At 30.8% G+C, this 22,694-nt stretch overlaps 1 protein-coding gene across 1 annotated transcript; it reads right to left on the reverse strand.

Annotated features, from left to right (window-relative positions):
- Nucleotides 1–1,080: 1,080 nt before the first annotated feature.
- On the reverse strand, nucleotides 1,081–17,124 carry LOC149054247 (hapless 2-like). The gene is made up of 11 exons (XM_089230521.1): nucleotides 17,003–17,124; nucleotides 6,164–6,661; nucleotides 5,507–5,650; nucleotides 5,267–5,407; nucleotides 4,882–5,198; nucleotides 4,692–4,811; nucleotides 3,661–3,833; nucleotides 3,205–3,377; nucleotides 2,698–2,882; nucleotides 1,719–1,969; nucleotides 1,081–1,632 (listed from the first exon to the last, which is right to left on the reverse strand). Exons 2-11 carry the CDS (start codon nucleotides 6,404–6,406, stop codon nucleotides 1,319–1,321), a joined length of 2,061 nt encoding a protein of 686 aa, XP_089086647.1. The 5' UTR covers nucleotides 6,407–6,661; nucleotides 17,003–17,124; the 3' UTR covers nucleotides 1,081–1,318.
- Nucleotides 17,125–22,694: the final 5,570 nt, after the last annotated feature.

The following is a 22,694-nucleotide window of genomic DNA, read 5'->3' on the forward strand; positions in this document are numbered from 1 at the left end:
TATAATAGGTTTAGAAATAACACTTAATTCTTGTATTGTGCCTACTTTTAGTATTATTAAGTAGCCGTGGCCCTTGGTTATGGTTGGCTTATTGTTATAGGTACCTGCACGTGTTATGTGAAATGAACTTGATTGTAATTTTTGCACCATTCAACTACCTATATTGAAGCGAGAATATAGGGGAGAATCAATGCGTTATATTATAAGTATACAGATAAAATATTATAATATGGACACGTTACACAGCCATCGAATAAGTAGGAATAAATTACATAAAAATTTACATATTTTCAATCAAACAGTCGTATTATATACATTAATTATTGTAAAACACACTCACTATTTTAACCTAACGCCGTCACCTCTGTGCGCGTTTCCGCCGAGTCCAAATAGCGACTCGTCCTACATCCGTCATAATAATTATAGAAAATATCTTACAATAGCCGTATACCTAGTATTATATTATATATATACATAATACGTTTACCGTCTATATACCATTGTATAAGCCCAGGTTAGTGTATTTTCGTCGGTCGAAGGCTAATATATTATTTCGACGGTTATGCAGGAAATGATGTTTACAATATCAGTCGGGAGTCATAAATTACAAATCTTGAATTGTCGAAGGAGGAAATAAATTGAGTTAGGTAGGTTAATGATGTTTACTATTCAGTCACGTATATTTGAGGAGGGTTTACGGCTCTTGTGGTGTATTTAGTTTTTTGCTATCCATTTACCTGCACCGTTGATGATTGTTTTGGTATAACTTTGTTAGGTAAATATTTTATAAATCAGCAAGCATATTATTGATCTCTTCTAATTTACCGAGCGCAGATATATACAAACTGGTAACGGAATAGTTAAATTTTAAACTCCATATAATGTTGTACCACTATCCCGTCGACTACAATAATAAGTACCAAGTTGTCAACATATATACAATAGGTTAAGCATTTTTTAATGATATTTTGTTTCTCATGTATTTCGTGTTAGGTCGTAGGTAAACAGGTAAGTTATACAAAAGCCAATATTATTCATGATAACGGTTTTTTTTTTTTTTTTTAATTACACAGTAAGGATTAGCAATATACACATTTGTATAGGCAGAAATAATGAAAAATAAGTACCTACAATTTATTTCCAAAACCGTTAACAAACATAACAATTTCTTAAATTTTAACTCAATCACAATTACTTTCAATTTAATTGTTTTTTTTTTTTTTTTTTTTTTACGAAATGGATTAGATTTTTTAATCATTCGTTTTTTTGTTATTTCTGTGAATGTTTGCAATACATTTTCAATTTTACAGGCTTGCATTTATTCTCTGTCGTATTCTTCAGGTGTACCAACGAAAAACCTTATGACGAAAAATGCTGATACAAAAATAAATGTTAATTTAATTATGTTCAGTATAGAAATAGGATCGGAAGTGTGCATTTCAAGTACAGCTCCTCGGAATCCAGCACCATTATAAGCTTCTTGTGACATCTTTTTACAGTTGGGTGCAAATAATTGATCTTCAATTGTCGTACAAACGCATTCACAATTCCACACACAAAAACAGCGGTTGGCTTCGATTATGGGAATATGTCTCCAAGCCATTACATTGTTCAATTTATCCAATACCCGCACTATTCAATATACATAATTTAATTGTTTGCATTAATTGTAGTAATTATATAACTATACATATAGATGTCATAAAAAAACATTTTACATGTGCAATTGGTGTTGGACTTGGTAAGTGGCCCGTATAAATTTAGAACATGATTGTATCGATGAAAAGGGGAAATGTATACATCTTGACTTTGAATTTCAGTACAGTTTTTGTTCGTGCTTAATGGAAATTTCAATAACTGAACTTGGAATAATTCGGCCTTCATTCCAATATTATAAATCGCTGCGACTATCTTAGTTTGATCAATTTTAGTTGCATCTGAATATATTTCTACAATTTCTATAAGGGACCTATAATAATTTTAATATAAAATACGTTATTAGCAGTTTTGGGGCAATAATCGTGTAATAATAATGTGCGCACGCCCATCTTATGTAATTATATGTAGGTATGATATTATATTTTGGTCAACATTATTACGATAGAACAAAACGTCTTAATTAAATTAATTAAATTTATGGGTTATGCAATTTACATTGAGAAATGACAGTTTATTATTTTTAATACATCGTTGACCAAAGAATAAAGATACTTTTTGTATTTTAATAATTATATTTGCCTTAGGCTAGGTAATTAAAATATATTTATGATCTGAAAACCGCTAAAATACCTTTTAATTTTTTTAATTTGAAAAATTTGAAGGTCTACTATACTTGTATATAAATTATAGTTTTAATGAAATACCATTTTATACTATATACTCACTAGGAATACCTACAAGTATAAAATATTGGCCTATCAAAAAGACAAAAATATAGGCTAATAATCCTAGTAATTGAAGCCTTTGTGTTAATAAAAAAAAAATAAATAAAAAAAAAAGACAAAATACTATTAATATAATATTTGTGTCATTAAATTTTAATTGACGACTTTATATTATAAGTAAACTTATAACAAATTATTTATGAAAATTAAATTATTATTACAATATGTAATATATAATTATTAATTACTAAAAAAACAATTAAGTGTAAATAAGTTTATAATTTAACTGTTAAAATATTTCCTAAATTATTACCTTGTTGAAAGTACACTGTTATAATTTGTTTCCTTGTGAATAAATAATTCACTAGTATAATCCATTTCATAATGTAAATTTAATGTTTCAGTCCCGTTATTTTTTTGCATTACGTTTGAATTTTGTGGAAATTTAACAAAATTCTCTAGAAAATAACTCCCTGGAATTCCTGACTCGATTGCATCCTAGTATGGTAATCAAAAATAATGAAATTCTCAATTTTGAAAAAGCATTTGAAGTGGGTTTTGAATAAAATAATTGCAGTTATTACTAATCTACTTAAGTATTTATACAATATATTTAAGCAAATATAAAATAAATATAAAGGGTGTGATAATCGTGAAATAATGAAATAATTCGTATACAATTATTAGTGTGTGTGTCTAACCTATCTCAATAAGGAATATTTTTTAAATCTGATTGTAAAATAGTACTATAGTCTATAAGTAATAAGTATTATTATTATAATAATACTTGTTTTTCTATAAATAATATCTCATAATATACCATATCATGTTTCCACAAATGTGATGGTTGGTTGTTTAGGCAACTAGATCTTTTCACTCCACATCTATTGTGTTGTTTGAAGAATGCTTCATATGATACTCCAACTTTATTACATTCGTCACCTTTGGTACTTATATTGTTTGCGTTTAAAATTAAATATTTCTTTGGATCGTCTAGAATATATTATTTTGTTAGTAATAATAATTTTTTTTCAGTTTTCTGACAAACGCATATTTATTATTTACAAAATCACCTATTAAAAATAAAAAAAATAAAACAACCAAGTTCTAGACTCTAGACGGCGTTAATTTCCAGTCAAGTGTCATCAATGGGTGACTTATTAATACAAAATATTCATGTAACTATTATATTATCATATATACTTATTGTGCTATGTTGTACAGATTGTATATTTCAAATTGTAAAATAAAAAAATAAAATAAAAAACAAAATCACCTGTTGACTGTGGATAAAGATGTTCGACTATTGATGGTATTTTTTCTGGTATCAAAAGTCTATCACTGTTTATGTCTAAACTATAGTATTGATCATCACCAAATGTTAAAGCTACATAACTTGCTTGCACATTTGACTCGTAATTTTCATAATTCTTGTTATTGTTACTTAACCTATTTAATAATAATTTTTCATTTACATCAAATACTCAAATACATTTATACTTTAAAAACGATTAAAATTTTTCATACTATATTCCGTACTATAGGTAAATATTAAATAGGTAAAGAAAACCATTGAAATATTATGGAAATTTAATGACTTGTTATGTGATTTAAATTACATTTCAATAAACTTTTAATCTCAAACAAAAGTAGCGGTTATGTATTACCTACTTAACCAATACTCTTTGTACACTATATTGCCATATAATGCTTCTTAAGCAATATTGTTAGTAATGAACTAATGGCTAATGACATAATAAGATAATATTATAATAATTGGGGGTGTTACCGAAATCATCACTTTTCAGTAAATGAAATACAACTTGATGAATTACCAAATTACCTAATTATGCAACAAATTACTATAACTTATAAATGTTTATTTCAGTGATGGGTGTTTATAGATTTAAAAACGTACTTCAACTTAGTTCTAGTATAATTATTCGCGTCCTCCAAAAAGTGTATTATTTTGTTAATTGTTATAATCTACGAGTATTGAAGAAATAGTAAAAAATAATTTTTCATTTTAATTTCAAGCAAATTGTGTGTAGATTGTACTGCAGACCATAAGGACTTTGGAGCGTAATGGGACGTTAAATCTAAACAAGTCGTAGCTGTTGAACCAGTTGGCAGGTTTATAAAATGTACTTGAACGTATGCTTAACTGTGCTTGATGAAAATTTTAACACATAACTATGTATTGATCATTCATATTATATAATAATCACATCACTCACACATTATACATTCATAATATCAGATAATATTATGTTAGGTCGTCAGCGGTGTTTGAAAATGATAACTTACTTGACTTTGGAAATAATTTTCCTGTATAACGGTACAACACCATCCCTTGTATATTTTTCATAAACACTTATTGTAAGCGAATGGTGATATGACGCAGACTCTAACTTGTTCACGTTGTACCTGCAGGGCACAGAAGATGATTAACCGTAACACTGCACATATAGGCATAATCGCGTTATACTGATCTCACCATAGATCGCTGAATTTCAAACAATGGCTGCTTTCGTGGAACCGATACGCTTCGTCGACATTTCCGGACGTATTTGTGGATTCACAGTTTTGGCCACCGCGTATTTGTTTCTTATCAGTACGCGATGACGGTGCAGTATCGTTTGCAATCATTTCGTCGCCCGAGTCAAGATTGTCCATCATTTGACTGATCAGCGTTTCAATGTCGTCGTTTAACGCGTTCGTCCCGTGGACAACGTGCCTGAACCGACTTCGTCCTTGACAGTCGTTCATCTGCCTCTCGATATTCACCGCCATATCACAAGAACAACAAAATCCCTGATACAACCCAAAAGATTGTGATACAGCCATCCCTTAAATTGTTTTCATCGAAATTACTCTTATACTTCACTGTATTGCATCGGGGTGACATCGGCAGCTGCAGCCATTGCATGACAAGTAGACCGTCTTGAGTCTGCGTAGCAGCCAGGATAATGGCTGTTCGACTCCTTGTTGAACACAATTTCCTTCACTTCAGAGTTGACCACCTTGTTATACACACACACACACACACACACACAAAAAAAAAAAAACCTTAAAAATACATACATATACAATCTATGAAAACATTTCAACACCATACTAACCTGTAAGCGTTTAAGTTTGTACGATTCCAGTACTTCGTCTTGTTGAATCACTATTATGTAAGGGTTTATTAGTTTTCTCATTTTGTTTGTTACAGCTTCGTAAACGTGATCGATAATTATCACTTGGTCTTTCGAAAAATATTCCTGTATAAATATTATATAGGTACATATTAATATATTATATACATATATATATAGTATATAGATATATATATACATAGAAATCGGTCCTTAAGCGTCGTAGTGGTATGTATTGTTTCCCATTAGAAGCAAAATTAGGTACGAATCTTTCGTGGAAGGAAGGATAGCAATTATTACATACGTAATTATTAATTATAAAACAATACAAATTAATTATTACTATTAATAAAATACACTACATTTTTTCAATGTTTAATATTTGATAAAATGATGATAACCACAATTTATATTTTTTCATAATAAAATAATAAGGTACTTAAAAACTAGCCATATCACATACGAAACAATATATCTATCTCTTAATTTCAATAAAAAACTTTCAAATTTTGGACAAGTATAGTTAATTAAATCAAAAGTATTTAAAATTAAGTTAAAATATAAACATAACCTTAAGAACACATGGCCTCCATATAGTATACATTTTAAATTTTCGAAGAATTTTTGAAACAATTTTACCTGAGTGTTTTTTTTTAACCATATGGTTACGTAGATTCCTTTGGTTTTAATGTTATTCCGTTTTTGCATACGATTGCGATTGGTACGATTCGGTATTCGATTCGAATAATTTATCTCATCGCGATATACCATGCCAATAGGTGTAATAATTGCTTGAAGTTTAGTTTTCGTATCTTTAAATTCACATTTGTATTGAAATGATATGCTTACGATTAACGTAACAAATAAAATGTACTTAAACATTTTTAAGACTGAAGTTTATATATATTTTTTTAATTTATACAAAATTATGGATTCAGCGCGATATAGGTAAGTCGAAACGATATACAATCGTCATCAGATCATCTTATTGTTTGGATGATGAAATAATTGAAATTTAGGTAGAAAAATCACGTACTATAAAACATAATATATTATGGTAGATGCAGATGGAGAAGTAACAGGTCAAAACTGCAACGCAACCAATATGCCACGGCGAAATGTTTTCATATCGTTAACCTGAAAAATTAACATTTTTTACTCATCACGTTTGTATATTCTACATAAAATATTCTAATACTATAATATTATATGAGTATATTTTTATATTTATTATAGTGTTTTGGACGCAGAACCCGCGTGTATACGGTATACCTATTACCTATAATTCCTATATACAGATATCTAACCTATATATCTACGTCATAACAAAGTACAGGTAAGTAGACTTTGAATTCAAAAGAAACGATTTTGTTTGTTCAGCTTTCATATTAAAATGAATCGAGTTATTATTATAGGTAAGGGTAAAAATATTATCTGAGGTAAGGTACATCAAATAATGTGATTTTATTGATGTTTTGATTTTTAAACGAGTTCCTTATTGGTAATTATGTAAAATATTACGAATTCTAAACCCTCATGATACGACTTAATATTTAATTTAAAAAGCATCGTCGATTAGTATTTAGACCTTTTTTATGATTTGTGTAAGAGAAAATTATCTTATAGACATTTCAGAGAAGAATAAACACTAGGTATATAATATATATGTATACATATACTCTATACTAAAAAGTCCTGTTTTTCATGATTTTATTTTAAAACAAGTTATACATAATATTATGAATCCGAAAAAATTGAACTCGGTATTAAACACCTATACTTATAAATGGTTTTAGGGTGAAAATATGAAGAAAAAAAATGTTTGCTATATAGAGCTAAGTGTAAAATCCTATTATTCTATAGTTCAATATTATATTAATCGATGTTCAGTATAAATTGTCTTTATAATTATATTATCCACATCAATAAAATATAACTGCACTGGTAAGAATCCAGCACGTATAGATTTGATATGATAATATGCAAGTCAAGCACGATAACGATATGCGCGCGGGTACGACGACGTCATCTCACGTTATATTAAGTATAATAATATGTACCTATATAGGTATAGGTCCGTTTCAAACGGATCAAAAACGTTTTTTTTTTTTATATATATTATATTCACGACCGCTGCTATGTGCAGAAGTCGACTTACAAACGATATAATGTCTGACGTCGAAAAAAAGTCGTACATTACATGTTATTATTATTATCCACTATATGGGAGGAAGTCGTGCGCGTTTAGGCGCTGAGACGGCGGCGGCGGGCTGCAGCTATAACCCACGCGCGGTCGTCGAGATCGTCGCCACTGGCACTGCCGCCGCGTGAGCTGGGAATCCGGTAGCCGGTTCGTGTCATTGTTTATGCAAATGCGCGAGACCGCAAGTGGACGACGACGACGACGACGACGACGACACCTCCACCCACCCAGCACCGAGGTCGAGTGGCACCGAGTCACAGCCGACGCCGCCGCCACAGTAGTTTTCTTTGAATCGTATATTATTTTGTATATACGAACCGCATAATATAATAAATAATTCACTCGGCCGTTTTATATATATTATTTTGTGCGACTCCTATATATATATATATATATTATGCAGCGCGCGTGTTTGTGTTCCTTTTTTTCACTTCTTTTTCACTCTTTCCACCGCATTATCATTATTATTATTATTATTATTATTATTATTATTTGTATTTGTATTTATAACTTCGCGACCATTGTTCGCGCGCGCGCCCGAGTCTCCTCTGTATTATACGTTTTTTTTCTCTCTTCATATAATATAATACACAAGCACGCGTTTTCATATTATTGGGTATGATTTTTTTTTTCGCTTCGCTTTACTTTCCGCTTCTCCTCCGCGACGACGTCTCCCTCCCTCCACATATAGCATACCTTGTGTATAATATATTATACGAGCCGCAACATTATCGGCTTCTCTAGTCCTTCCTTCCGAGCGCCCGCGAGGAATTCCCATACATTTATATATACATTATGTGTGTGTGTGTGTGCAGTGCTGCAGCAGCGATACTCATATTATAATATAATATGCAGTCAACTCGCGATATAACGAATTTCAAGGGACCGAGAAAAAAGTTCGTTACATCGAAATTCGTTATATCAAGCGAGAATATACCAGTTGAATTCGTTATAACGAGATTTAAAACAAAAATTCAAAATTTAAATCAATAAAATACAAATACATATATGTATGTACATATTTATTTAATAATTTTATTATTCGTATACATAATAATATGTATAAAATTTATTATAATTTGCGTAGAGCCACTAATCGTCATAAGTCTTATCTTAATTGCGATACTGTACTTGAGTGTAATATCGTATGATAATCATCAGAAAAACTTCGTAATCTATTATGTGGTAATAGCAACATACTTATTTTTATATATATATTATGATATGATATAAATTATTACATTTTTAAAAATTATACATTTTATATACACAAATATAATACAAGATGTTTATTAATTGTTTTCAAAAGATAAAAATGTAACTATTATAAAAAAAATTAAATTTATCTTACACTATTAAGATTAAGTTTATACAGTCCTATTGTTTAAAAACTGAAATTCTTCTTATTTAAGAAAATAAGTATGTACTATAATGAATACATTAAAAAAAATTGCTGAGAATAAAGTAGAAAGTGCATTATATGTTTTTTATTTTATAGAATGTTGATAGGGCCCTAAAAATGTTTTTGCACCCCGGGCTTTTTTATTCCAGTCCGCCACTGGTTATATCGAGATTTTCGTTATATCGCGAGTTGTCTGTAATATTATTATTATTATATTATGTACCCATACAATGACGTGTGTACCTATGGCCGAATACCCATTATACATAGGTATATGACGCGATATTTTATTATTGCGTGTCGTCGTCCCCTCCCCTCCACCCCACAACTAGTAAAGTCCTCTCCTTCGGCTGACGATCGGGCGGTACCGCGGAAAACCATCGCTGCAGCCGATCAGTGGCGGCGTGCACATAATATTATAATAATAATAATAATAATAATAATAATAATATTATTTATATTAATATGTTGCCGCTGTTATATTATTGCTACTATATAATATCATGTCTCTCGTCTGATATTCGCTGTGCCCATACATATAATATTATTATTATTATTATTATTATACGCATTTGGCGGGTATCGCCAATACGGGTACCCACCGCGGTAACGGTAACACTCGCTGCTGCACGACTTCCGTGAAAACACGACGGCTATAATATTATTAAGTGTGCGCTAACTATTATTATTTTACGCGCCGGCTATGACGACGACGACGATAATAATCATAAGAACTATATACCTAATAATCATAGGCGTAATATGGGGGGGGGGCAAGAGGGAGCAACTGCCCCTCCAGATATTTTATTGAGGGGGCAATAGTATCGTTTTGCCCCCCTTTAAAAGTTATAATTTATAATTTAGTTTTCCACACCTAACATTAATAGATATTTGAAGTATTAGACAATTTTAACTATTATTTAATAACATTCCTTAAAATTCCATTCGATTAATAAATCATATTCATATAATGTATTATTTAGAGTCCAACGCTTAATGTAAGTAGTTGTACATTTTTTTCTTTATTATGCGTCCTACTTTTTTTTTTTTTTTAGAGAAAATGCACATCAATATTGCACGTTTCTGAATAAATACACATAATACATAACTACATTAGTTAATAAGGTATATATTTATTATTTTATAAAACAATTGAAATTAAATATTTTAGGGACGTATGTGCGGTATGAATACCAGAGAATTATATACATATATTAGTACTATTATAGCCTATAATAGTATTTACCTAGAGTGAATTGAATTCATAACTTCTCCAGTCAATCTCGGAAATTATTGACACATTATTTATATTTTGTTTTAGTGTCATTCGGATATATTTTTTTTGAAACTCACAAAATATTATTACCTATTTAGTGTTTATATACCTGTGACATGCCAACATTTGTTTATATCCTTTTTATTATGTATAATGGGTATATAAGAAATTTATATTATTGTATTGACTGTTGTAAATATAATTGTTATTCGCCTGCATGATAATAATATTATGCATTTTGCATTTTAAAGACAAAAATCATTATTATAATATATATATATATATACGTAATGTAACATTATAGGTATAGAAATAACGTTTATTTCGACATAAAAAATATCAAGCCCATACATGCTGCAGTGAAAGAGTGTTTATTCCGTCGTAAATCTGCATCTACCTAATTATACCATTATGCATGCCTAATGGTCGCGACGATATATATTATTTTATGCAGCCACTGCTAGGCAACTATAATTGATATATTTATTTTACGGTCAGCTGTTATAATATAGGTACGTTTTTAAAAATATAAATAACACCGTTGCGTACCGTGTTCAATCCTTCGACAGGACCGTAATGACTATAACCTATACACACACGTCAAAAGACGTGTAGAGTAAGAAACCGTCGTACGCAAACGTATAATAATAATAATAATAATATCACGTACAGTATTATAGTTACGACTACTGCAATTATAATAATTAATAAGTACGCGTCGTCGTTCAACAAAATAATATATTATAATATACGATATGGGCAACTTAGGTATCTACCTATATAATATAACGTACACGATGTCCTATACCTATAATATATTACTGCCGCCCTGACAGACGAGCACAAATTATATCGTTGTAAGATATACATATATATATATATACTATATGCCTACGTGTATTATATATAGGTAGGATTTGAGACCGACGACGGTAAAATGCCATCAGTATAATATACGCAATAAGTAATAACAACGTTTTATATATGTATTATATACGTCGTCGCCGTAGTCGTCTGTATTGCCTGTGTATTATAGACTAAAGTACGGTAGTCGTCAAAATGCGCCGCCTTGGCAATTATTATCGTTATTTGTTTCTGGTAATAGTGTGCGATGCGCATACCTCGCCACAGTCGTATTGGGAGCTATTATACCGACGTTATAATGTTATGTACCATAGATACCTACCTACCCGTAATTATTTATTTATGTCGAGTTGAATACACATCGCCGTTTTCTAAAACCACGATGAAAACCGGTAGTAAAATATTGACCCACGCGCATCGAAAATATTTCAAGTGTTATGTAGTAATAATGTGACGACATTTTCGCGTCCCGTATACAGCAGTTATAATAGTCTGTATAATATTACGTTGAGCACAACCCTCTTATTACTACGGTGATAGGGTGTGTCATTAGAATCAACCGGTTGCTTGGGGGTGTGTGATGGCCAAAGCTGCCCGAGGGGATGTACAGCGTATAATATTATTATAATCGTACGAACAGAACGAAACACTATATATCTCGAATACCGATTTCGAACCAGTCATTATACTGAAGCGAAGACGACATAATAATATCTGAACATAAGATAAAATATATTTTATGCAAAGCACGACGGTTAGAAAATACGATAATAATTAATATTACTTACCTACTATTAAAAATCATTAATAGAATGTAAAACGCCATAACAAATGTATTGAAACATCAAAAGTTGAATAATATTTCAAAATGCCATAGATCTATTATGACAGTTCATAATAATTTTGCAGTATATCATCCACAGATGTTACATTTCTTATAATATAATATATGTAATATTATTAACGTAATTGAATATCACCTTCATTCCTACATATCGTCACCTTAACAGCAACAACACGTATCTCATTTTGGGCAAAATGAGATTTATATACCAAAATATTAGAAACCTCCTTGCGCATAAAATTATTAATTATCATGCACGTTATAGAATCATTAGTTTCCCGCCAAAAGTGATTTCAGTGATAGCACGTATCGTAAATTCACCTGTGATAACACGTATTTGACAAATTTTACACGGTGGATGTAGAACGTCCCTTAAAATATCTGCGTTTTATTCAATATTAAACTAATTATATAATATAAGTATTTTTATTATATATATTATGCATTGTATTACAATAATAATTATTAATTTGTTATTGATTATTAACTTATTTAATATTCCTATTCCTAAACTCAGTTACAATTTTGCATATTTTTCATATTATGAAGCATTAATCATTATTACCTATATTGCAATGATTGCATCACAGTGCACATTACATACGTCTTTAATTTTTTTCAAATGCACTATTGCCGTTATAATAATGTATCTCATACCAATAATATAAACTAAACTTATTATTCTAAGCTCTATCAACAGTATTAATACAATTATAAATATTTAATCAAAAAGAAAATAAGAGAAAACTGGTCATTGATTAAATTAGGTATATAAGTTACGGTAAGTGACAATATAAAACTGTATGCATAAGACACATATTTTACGAATTTACGATTTACGATTTACACGATTACACAATATATAATATAGGTAAGTACACAATTATGGTACTTATAAGCAAGGCCGTAACTGAGGGGGGGCCAGGGGTCCGGCCCCCCGAAATTTTTCATAGTAGAAACGTTTTAGCAGCGAAAATAATTAATCAACCATACCTAAATTGTATTAAAGAATAATTGTAAAAATGAAAAATGTTTAGTATTTATATTTAAAAAAATGTTGGACCCCCCGAAATTTTTTTCAGTTACGGCATTGCTTATAAGACGTTTTAATATACTTGCTTAGGTTTCCTAAGTTAGGTATTATAAAGAGTAAATACTTGAAATCACTTTTTTCATCTATAAAATGATTTGCAGTATACACTGTTATGATTTTTGTCTCATTACATATCTAAAATTTCAAATTTCGTACATAATATGATATAAATCTTATGGTTTTATAAATCAGAAATTTATGTGTATAGGTACCTACATACAATATAACTAATATTATGGCGAATGTTTTATAGTTGGCTAGCGTTTAAATTCGTTTTCATATTTTTTTTTTTTCCCCCAGTAATATTATAGTTGTGACGAGAATCGTTTTAGAAACATACAACTACATCTATAATAATATAATAATAAATAGTATTTAACATTAATATGATAACATGACAGTAAACGGTCCGAACAGCCGCGCGCCGGCTGCGGGCAGCGAACCGAATCACTACGTATAGGTACACATATATTTTTTATTGTTTCAAACGTTTAATGTATAATATCTTATATTATTCTTCGAGATTATTATCGTCAGCGTGGCATATATATATATATATCGTGTACGTATTAAGTATAGGTGCATTATATTATTATGATATATAATACCTCGTCTATTACTCACGGAAAACAGTCCAATTTGATTTTGCGGCATTAAAAAATTGAGCTGTCAGACCGTTATTTAATTTCGTAATCCCATATATACATCATATAATATATATATATATATAGGTATATATAATATTATGTGTACGACCGAGCCCTGCGTGGGAATCACCTATACGGCACGAAAATCCTATATGACACGCTTGTCTCGGCGCGGCGGCACAATGTTCTTTTTTTAATATCAATTTTTTTTTTTTTTTATTCATTTCATTTAACTTTTACGAAATATAACAACAACGATACAAGTAATAGTAATAATAAAGGCTTGCCACTCTCTGACATCGAAATCGTCGTAATAACTCCGCGGCGGCGTATACGTATCACATATTATGCTCGCACGCGCATGTGTGTGTGTGTGTGTGTGTGTGTGTGTGTGTGGTACGGCCGTCTTGCCCGACGGGGTTCCGATACAGCAGAGTTACCACCCGCAGCTAACAATTAACCCCGCCCTGTGGAGGAACCGAGGAAAAAAAAAGAAAAGAATTAGTAGCCACCGCGGCGCGACCGGAGCTCCGCCGATCGCGGACGGGCCTCCGAGGCGACGCTATGTAATAATGTTATATATTATATATTGTGCTCACTCTCTTATTTTTACAAATGTGGGTATATTTTATTTATTATTAGTAATTTTTTTTTTTCGCCCCGTCTCCGGCATTCGGTACCTATGCGCCCGCGCGGGAGTGAAAAAATAGCTGTCAATAAAACACGCGGAGGACCTGTTGTGTGTACGCGAGGAAAACGAGTAACTCTTAAGGGCTCGACCGCAATTCCTCAGTCTAGACACATAAATCTAATTAAACATATTATATATTATGTTTTTTGGTACGGCCAAACAGAAAAAAAGGGAAAATAATATCGTGTATAATATTACGTAGGTATATAGCTAGGCGCACCAGAATGCGATAATATTGTACTATATATGTAATAAAGCTGATAGACAACGACGCTCGTTTATTTGGAAATCAGTAAAGGTATTAACAGATAGCCCCCGATCAGACCCTGCAGCAGACGTCCTTTATTTTTCAATTTACAAAAATATCAATCTCGCCACTCTGCGTAAACTGCAATTTCAAAAGTCCAACCCAGAAGGCTGCAGTTACATATTATAAATGCAGGGCATATATTACGCGCATCGCCTCAACTGCAAGGTTCGTTTCACACGCGCCAATGCTCAACGTCGTTTTCTGTTTTTCAAATAAAACTGTTTGTGGCACACATATAGAGGTACGCCAGCTGTGTATTTGAAAATACAAAATTATTGTTATAGCTATATAGTCTTCAGGCCTTTGAGTGGTACGCGCACTGGGTATACATATATAGATGAGATAAAGCAGTCGATAGAAATAATTTCATCTCAGAAGTTTCTAAGTCACCGTTGATAAGTTGTTTGATTTTTTTTTCTGAAATTACACTTACATGGTGTGCTCTGTACCAACCAATCAATCGGTATACACGTCCGCGTCAATACCATATAAGTAAATATCCATTTCTTGTATACGTCTGACGGTTTTTATTCACTATATGCGAGCGACGTCTTTTCGGAAGTCAATGCATTTCACTTAGGTTGTGTGTCACGTCGATGTCGTTAGACATAAAAAAAAACCCAACGAACAGTTCCTGTTTTTCTTGAGGTGTCAACAATACGCGCAACGAGAAAGTGCATTTATGGGGCAAACGATGCGATTCTGATTTCTTTTTCTGAAAGTTCTGTTATGTCAAAATAAATGGGTCCGTACACCTGCACAGTTTGAAAAGGTTTTTGATGTTTAGTTTTTTGCTTTCTATGAATATGCAAAAAAAAAAATTGACTCTTGCGTCAAGTCACTATATTAACAAAACCAATACATCGTAGCATAATAAAGTAAACGTCTTAAATAATTAATAGGTAAGACATACTACTGATCACGAATAAGTGAATATGATTCGATATTCGCAGTGAATTAAATTTCAATTATAACAACTTTTATACACATTGCATTACATAATTAAAAATTTAAACTGTTTAATAATATATAATGTTTGTGATCGATTGACGTGGCTTTTATCAATTATATGTATACAATATACATATTTAATTACTCAAGGTTATAAACATTTAAGTACCTATATATGTCTATGGGCACTAATTGGATTCTTAATAATACACAATAATAACGTAACATATTATTATATTATTATTCAGTTAAAAGTAACAAAATAGGTGTATATGTATAATTATTTTAGAATAATGGATTGTAGCAAAGATGTTATCATCATAATATTTTTTTTTTATATATAAATAGAATCAAGTCCGCGGCTACTGTGACCATTGAACGAACATTATATTTACAAAACATAATATTTTATATCAATTCAACAATGAGTTATTAACTTGTTTTATTTATTTGATTTTTTCCTCTCATTATTTTGCCGTTAGTTAAGTTTTAACTTTAATATTTAAAAGTATGCACTTTTCGAAATTATATTCTTGAACGGATAACCGAAACAAATTTAAACGATGAGAAAAGACGATTTATTCTCCAAGTTTTTTAAATAACTTATAAATAGACATCATAATATAAAATATAGATGTATAAAATATATACCAAATACTGACGATTGCTTGTATAAAAACTTAGTACCTAAATTAAATAGATAAAAATAATAGATTGAGAAATGTATATTATATTAAATTCGTTATGCTCTGCCCGTTTTATATTTAGGCATATATGTATAAATAAAAAAAATTAACTTTTTTTTATAAACAACAAATTCAATATACCTACATTTAAAAATAAATCAATTAAAATACTATTGATTTGTTGCTATAATGCTACTCAAATGCAGTTTGTAAGCGATTAACTTACGTCACACATATTTTATAAAAACAAACAAACTACAACCCCATACATTTTATTAGACATAATATAGTATACTTAAATGGCTATTGGCTATATATATAAAATAATCAGCATCATTTTAAAATGTCATAAATTTTTAGTTTTAAACCACAAAAATACTGAAAAAAAAAATTATTAATAATTTATAAGAATAAGGTACTAATTTTTTGTTCATTACAGTTACCGTAACAATTTATTAAAATAACCCAGTACCTACCAATACCTACTTAGTAAGCTGTTTTATTGATTTACCACGTCTAATCGTGAACGCCAGAGACATATTACAAAATATATAATATTATTTTGTACTTAATCGCATCGTCGCGGTCGTATAGCTGAGATACGTCCGAATATAGAACGCTCTGCAAATAGCCTGTAAAAAAAAATTCATGAAATCAATAAAAACGTTTCAACTATAGTAACAATGTATGTTCAACAATGTTTTTGTGCTGCAAGTCTTATAAATATATCTAATAACAATGATTTTTGTGCGAACTGTGTGTACAATGCGTATACTATCATAATGGTATAATATAATAATGGTGTTTTTATGTTATTTTTATTTCTTGTTTTTTCTTTTCTTTTATAATATTATTGTTATGTTATGTAAAACGAGTTTTAAATCAATTTATTGTATTATTATTACTATGAAACGTTCCTGTAGTGCATCGTACAAAAATCGATAACCGATAAAATGAAATGTAATACAAATTTGCAGACACTGCGACGCATCGATAATAATAATAATAAATATAATAACATTAAACACACCATATCGTTGTATAATAATAATATATCACTATATATACAACTACCGTCGGTCGTGTTTTATGAACAGCGTACACATATTATAACCTACATAATATATCGACGTAATGATATAATACAATATTATACATGTATACATCGGTAGATTTATATGCGACGAATATGTCGTTTCTCCATTTACGCGTATACAATATAATAATAATAATATACACGCGCGTCGTGTTATAATAATATTATATATTATTGTGTGCAGTGCGTGTAATAGTCTTCGGAACAGCTTTTCATGTCGCGGTAAACGTCAAATAATGTTGTTTCAATGAACATCGCGTTGTTATATATATATATATATTATATTAGGTATAGTTTTTTTTTTCTCTCTGCGACACCGGATGACGGTGTTCGGCGAGAATAAAACATAAACGATGGGGACATATTACATGTGCGACGATTTACTGTCTGCACGACACACATAATACATAGGGATGGGTATGAACCGTGTAAATATAGTATTTTATTGATACGATTTACCTCCATACGGCGGCTAGTGTGGGTATAATCGTATAGGCCATATGCGTTTATATAGGTATATATAATAAGGCAACTGCGGAATTCCGACTCGTATACATCGCTCCTCCACGAGTCTTGCAGACCGAGAGGCTAAATAAAAATATAATTTATAACATAATTATTATAGTGATCGCACGCGTTTAGGAATCGCGTTGAACGCTGCAACAATCGGAGTTGCGTACGTGAGTTTAAAATGCAGTTGAACGTCAGCGCACTCGTATATGCATTTAGAATAACGACAAAATATACACAAAACGCACTGCAGCGCAGTCGCCACAGTTCAATCACGAAAATGTGATTGAAAAACCAAATAAAACTGTTAATATTCCTTTTATAGGTATATATACGAATATAAGTAAGAAAAAAAAATACTAATCAAACACGTTGCAGAATTCATGCACAAGCAGCGGCCAGGATCCATCTCGTCATTAGAAATTAGAATATTATGTGAGAAGAAGAAAAACGAAAAACGTTTTCTCGGTTTAAGTTTGTACCATCACTTATAATAAATTTATAATATTTTCATGTTCTGAAGCAGAATATTTTTCTGAGAATTTTGATTTATAAAAAACGGTTTCTCGGTTTCTCGCACAAAATTAGACGTTAAACACTCCAAAAACACTAAAATTATTTTACGATTTGAATATCATACGATTCATATCAATTTAGCTATTTATAGATATAATATGTCAAAATAGTAAACTATTCACAAGTGATGGGCACTGCGTGCTGTAATAGGCAATTCAACATATAATTTACTACACTTTAATGTTCGATCTGATGTACTAACCTTACCATCGTGGTACGACAATATTGTTATTATGTTCTACCGAAATAGTTTATTATATGCGTCGTGTATTAATTGTATTCATGTACCTACAGGGCTGAAAATGTAATGGACTAAAAAAAAAAAAAACACTTTTATACTACACAATTCAGAATAATGCACCAATAAAATTTACTTAGAATGTTTTATTTCAAACAAGATTTAACGAAAAAACGATGAACACGTCTTATGCATACTCACACTATAAGGTATAGTATGTGACGACAAGGAGAGTACCCATACAACTGACAAGTGACAGGTACCGTCGCGCATCAATATCGATTTTATTTAGTTTCCAGACACATTTTAATGCTGAACGGAATACTATTAAAGTGATTATGGTTCTAAATATTTGATGCCACCACAGTTCGTTATCTCTGTTTGACGTGCGGATAATAACTATCGTCCGATTAATAAATAATAATCAACTATTGTTAATTGCTTGAAAATATACTTCAAATCTTGGATGTATATAAACCATCGCTGGAGCGTACAAATTTTAACATAAAATTAAAAAATAGGATTTTGGTATTAAATTCACTAGCTATAACACCTAAAACATTATAAAAAACAAAAAAAGTAGGTCAGCATTTTGGTGGTGGATGTTTTCTGAGCGGACGAGAGAATCTTTTTTATTTAATTTTATTCGTTTCTATGGTTATAAATAAAGCGTTATAAGAACAGCTTAAGAACGATTTATATAATTATAATTATAATTATAATTTATAATTAGGAACTATCATAAAAATAAAAATATAAAGTAAAAAGAAAAAGCTTAAAAGTCGCTCAAATGTTTTGAAAATTTAGCCATGTCTAGGTAAGACTAATATAAGAAAACAACCCAAATTTCATGTTATTAAACGAATTATAACAAAAAACTCCCAAAACTAAAATGTCTATAAATAGCTCAAAAATGGCTAAAATTTTCCGAACTTTAAACAGTAAAGAAAAAAATTCAAAATACAACAAAAATGATCTCTTGTCATCATTTTTCATTTAAAGCAATATTTCTGGTAGAAAACGTCGTCCATATAATTATTTAATATTATAAAATCGTGAAATTGTACGTTTTTCTCCTTTAACCGCTTTTATTTCGAGTATTACCGTTTCGAAAATCAAAAAATGACCTCTCTAAAGCCTAATGACCAGCTCAAGAACATTACCTTTCAGAAAAAATGCTACACTTTATATTTTTGAGCAAGTTTAGAGGGAGAAAAAGTGTTTACAGAATAAAAAATAAAAATAAATAAACATCATTATAGTAAAACCAATACATTCCTCATCGCTCCGCTCAGAATCTAAAACATAAACTTCGCACATATTATCATCATTAAAAAAAAAAAAAATTGAAACTTTTAAAGAAAAAAAATTACCATCACATATATCGGCTGTGCAATGTTTAATGTATACTCTCAGCCCTTTATAATATTGGTAAATTATTAAATACCAATACATTTTATCATATTTATATTTGAGGTTGGGTATAACTCAGCATAAATATAAATTATGAGTTATGACTAGCAAACGGTAACGATGATAATAACGGCCACGAAACGTTATCTTTTCACGGTCGCGGTGTGTATTTATTTATACATATATAACATATATATTTATCATCATAATATTAGGTACATATATAATGTATATACGCTGCAGTAAATATAATACTGCAGTCACAGCGTATATACATATTATATTGTGTGAGCTGGCCGAGGGTTAAGAAGTCGGCGATGGCGGTGGCAGGATGTGCTTACAAAATCCTGTCGAGTATGATGATACATTGCCGCCGATTTCGTAAACGTGCGGCGGCTTTAAAAAAGAAGAAGGAGAAGAAGAAAATGATGAAGAAAATGAAGAAAAAGAAGGACAGAGTAAGATAAAAAAAAAAATTGTATACTATCGTCATTATTATTATTATTATTATTTTTCTCCACACAAAACACTTTTTGGCGACGCGACCTATAGTCGGGGGGGGGGGGGGGGGAATGTCCCTCCTCTATAGCGCGGCGCGCCCCGACCGGGTGATTAACGACGAACGGTATCCGGGACGACGGGCGCTCGTCAGGAAGTCGACGAAGTCGAGCACCCGGAAATTTAGCGCACGCTAAAGACGGCGAACAAAAGGGCCGTAAAAACATTCCCCTCGATTTGTATAAACAAAAAAAAAAAAAAATACATATAGATATGTGTGCGTGTGTATAAAAAAATAACAAAAAAAAAATCGCATCGTTGTTTGCTTAGCGCATTTTCCTCTCCATACTGCGGACGCGGTCCGATCCCCTCACCCGCACGAGTGCAACGTGTGTGTGTGTGTATATATGTTATTTTTTTCCGCTTTACCGGACTCGACTAATGGCCTATGAGGTTATAACGACTTTTTTGGGGGCTGTCCGATATATAAACTTTTATTTTTTATTTTTTTAGATACATTATATGTTTTTTATTGCTACGTAATGACCTACGCATGATTTATGATTTCTTTCGTCTGTCGTACAGCGCACGGCACACCATATATTATAATATACATGTACATATATATATATATATATATATATATATATATATACATATATATATATATATACATCAAGCGTATAGATCGTTTCCGATCGAAGCACTCGGTGCAGGACTAATTTCGATCGCGAAACCTCTGCACCAGCCGGAAACTTGTATTATATATAATATCCGTCCTGCGGGGGTCGCCGAGTCCCCTCGAAGATGTCTTGATATAGACGACGGACGAAGTGTAAAAAAATAAATCCCAGACGAATGTGCGTGTGTATCGCGTGCGCAGTACACGGACGTGATAAAAAAAAAAATCGTACTGTGATACGCCCCGAACGGCTATAATATATTATAATATAAAAAATAATATGGTAGTAATGAACTTATAAATATATTAATAAATATATGTTTATTATATACGAGTTGATAATGATATTCTTTCGCGGTTCGCGTATAACGTTCATTTTGTCGAAAAGTTTTACAGCTTTATTTGAAAACATTTTATTTCACTAAAAGACCTACCAAACTAAATCTCAATGTTTCGCGAATATGATTTTGTAATGTATACATTAATTATCTCTGTTATATATTTTGATAATTGTTGAGCTATCATAGTTGTTCAGCTAGAAGCTAATACCAAAAAGCCATATTTTTTTATTTTACTATTTTCTTACCGTTATCGCCGCGTATTTTTAAGCTTTTACTTTTTTGAATGACTGTAGGCAATACCGCCTATTATATATTTATAATATTTTCATATCCTGAAGCAGAATATTTGAGAATTTTGATTTATAAAAAACGAATTTCGAACGATTACATGTAAGTACGAACTACGGGATTAAAATCCGATTATGATATTTGTATAATAGTAGTTGCAATATTCGTCAAATTCACAAGTCAATTAAAGTTCAATCGTATAATCTTTACAAAAGTTCTGAATATCGCCACGTCGGTTTCGTTACAAGCTGTAATTTTGGAGAGTTCGGGTTCTGTTAATAATGTTAATATACTTGACACACGCCACGATTTTATTATATTTTCATAAACGCTATGTCTAATCGAAATAATCTTGCGACGCGGGAGAGAGAAAATAGCTGGTACGCGAATCGTTAATATATTACAGCCATAATATTAAGTTGTTCCGGGTGTCGTTTATTTCGAGGTATTGTGACTCGAATGTAATCGCATTAAATTATTCATAAAGTACATAAAGTACAAAATAGGTTTATTCGCCAGCAAAGTATTTTTAGCAGCCATATTGAATCCTTTAAATAAACC

Source organism: Diuraphis noxia, unplaced genomic scaffold (assembly GCF_037042655.1).
Source record: "Diuraphis noxia isolate RWA-SAM2 unplaced genomic scaffold, SU_Dnox_SAM2 contig0009, whole genome shotgun sequence".
Taxonomy (NCBI): Eukaryota; Metazoa; Arthropoda; class Insecta; order Hemiptera; family Aphididae; genus Diuraphis; species Diuraphis noxia.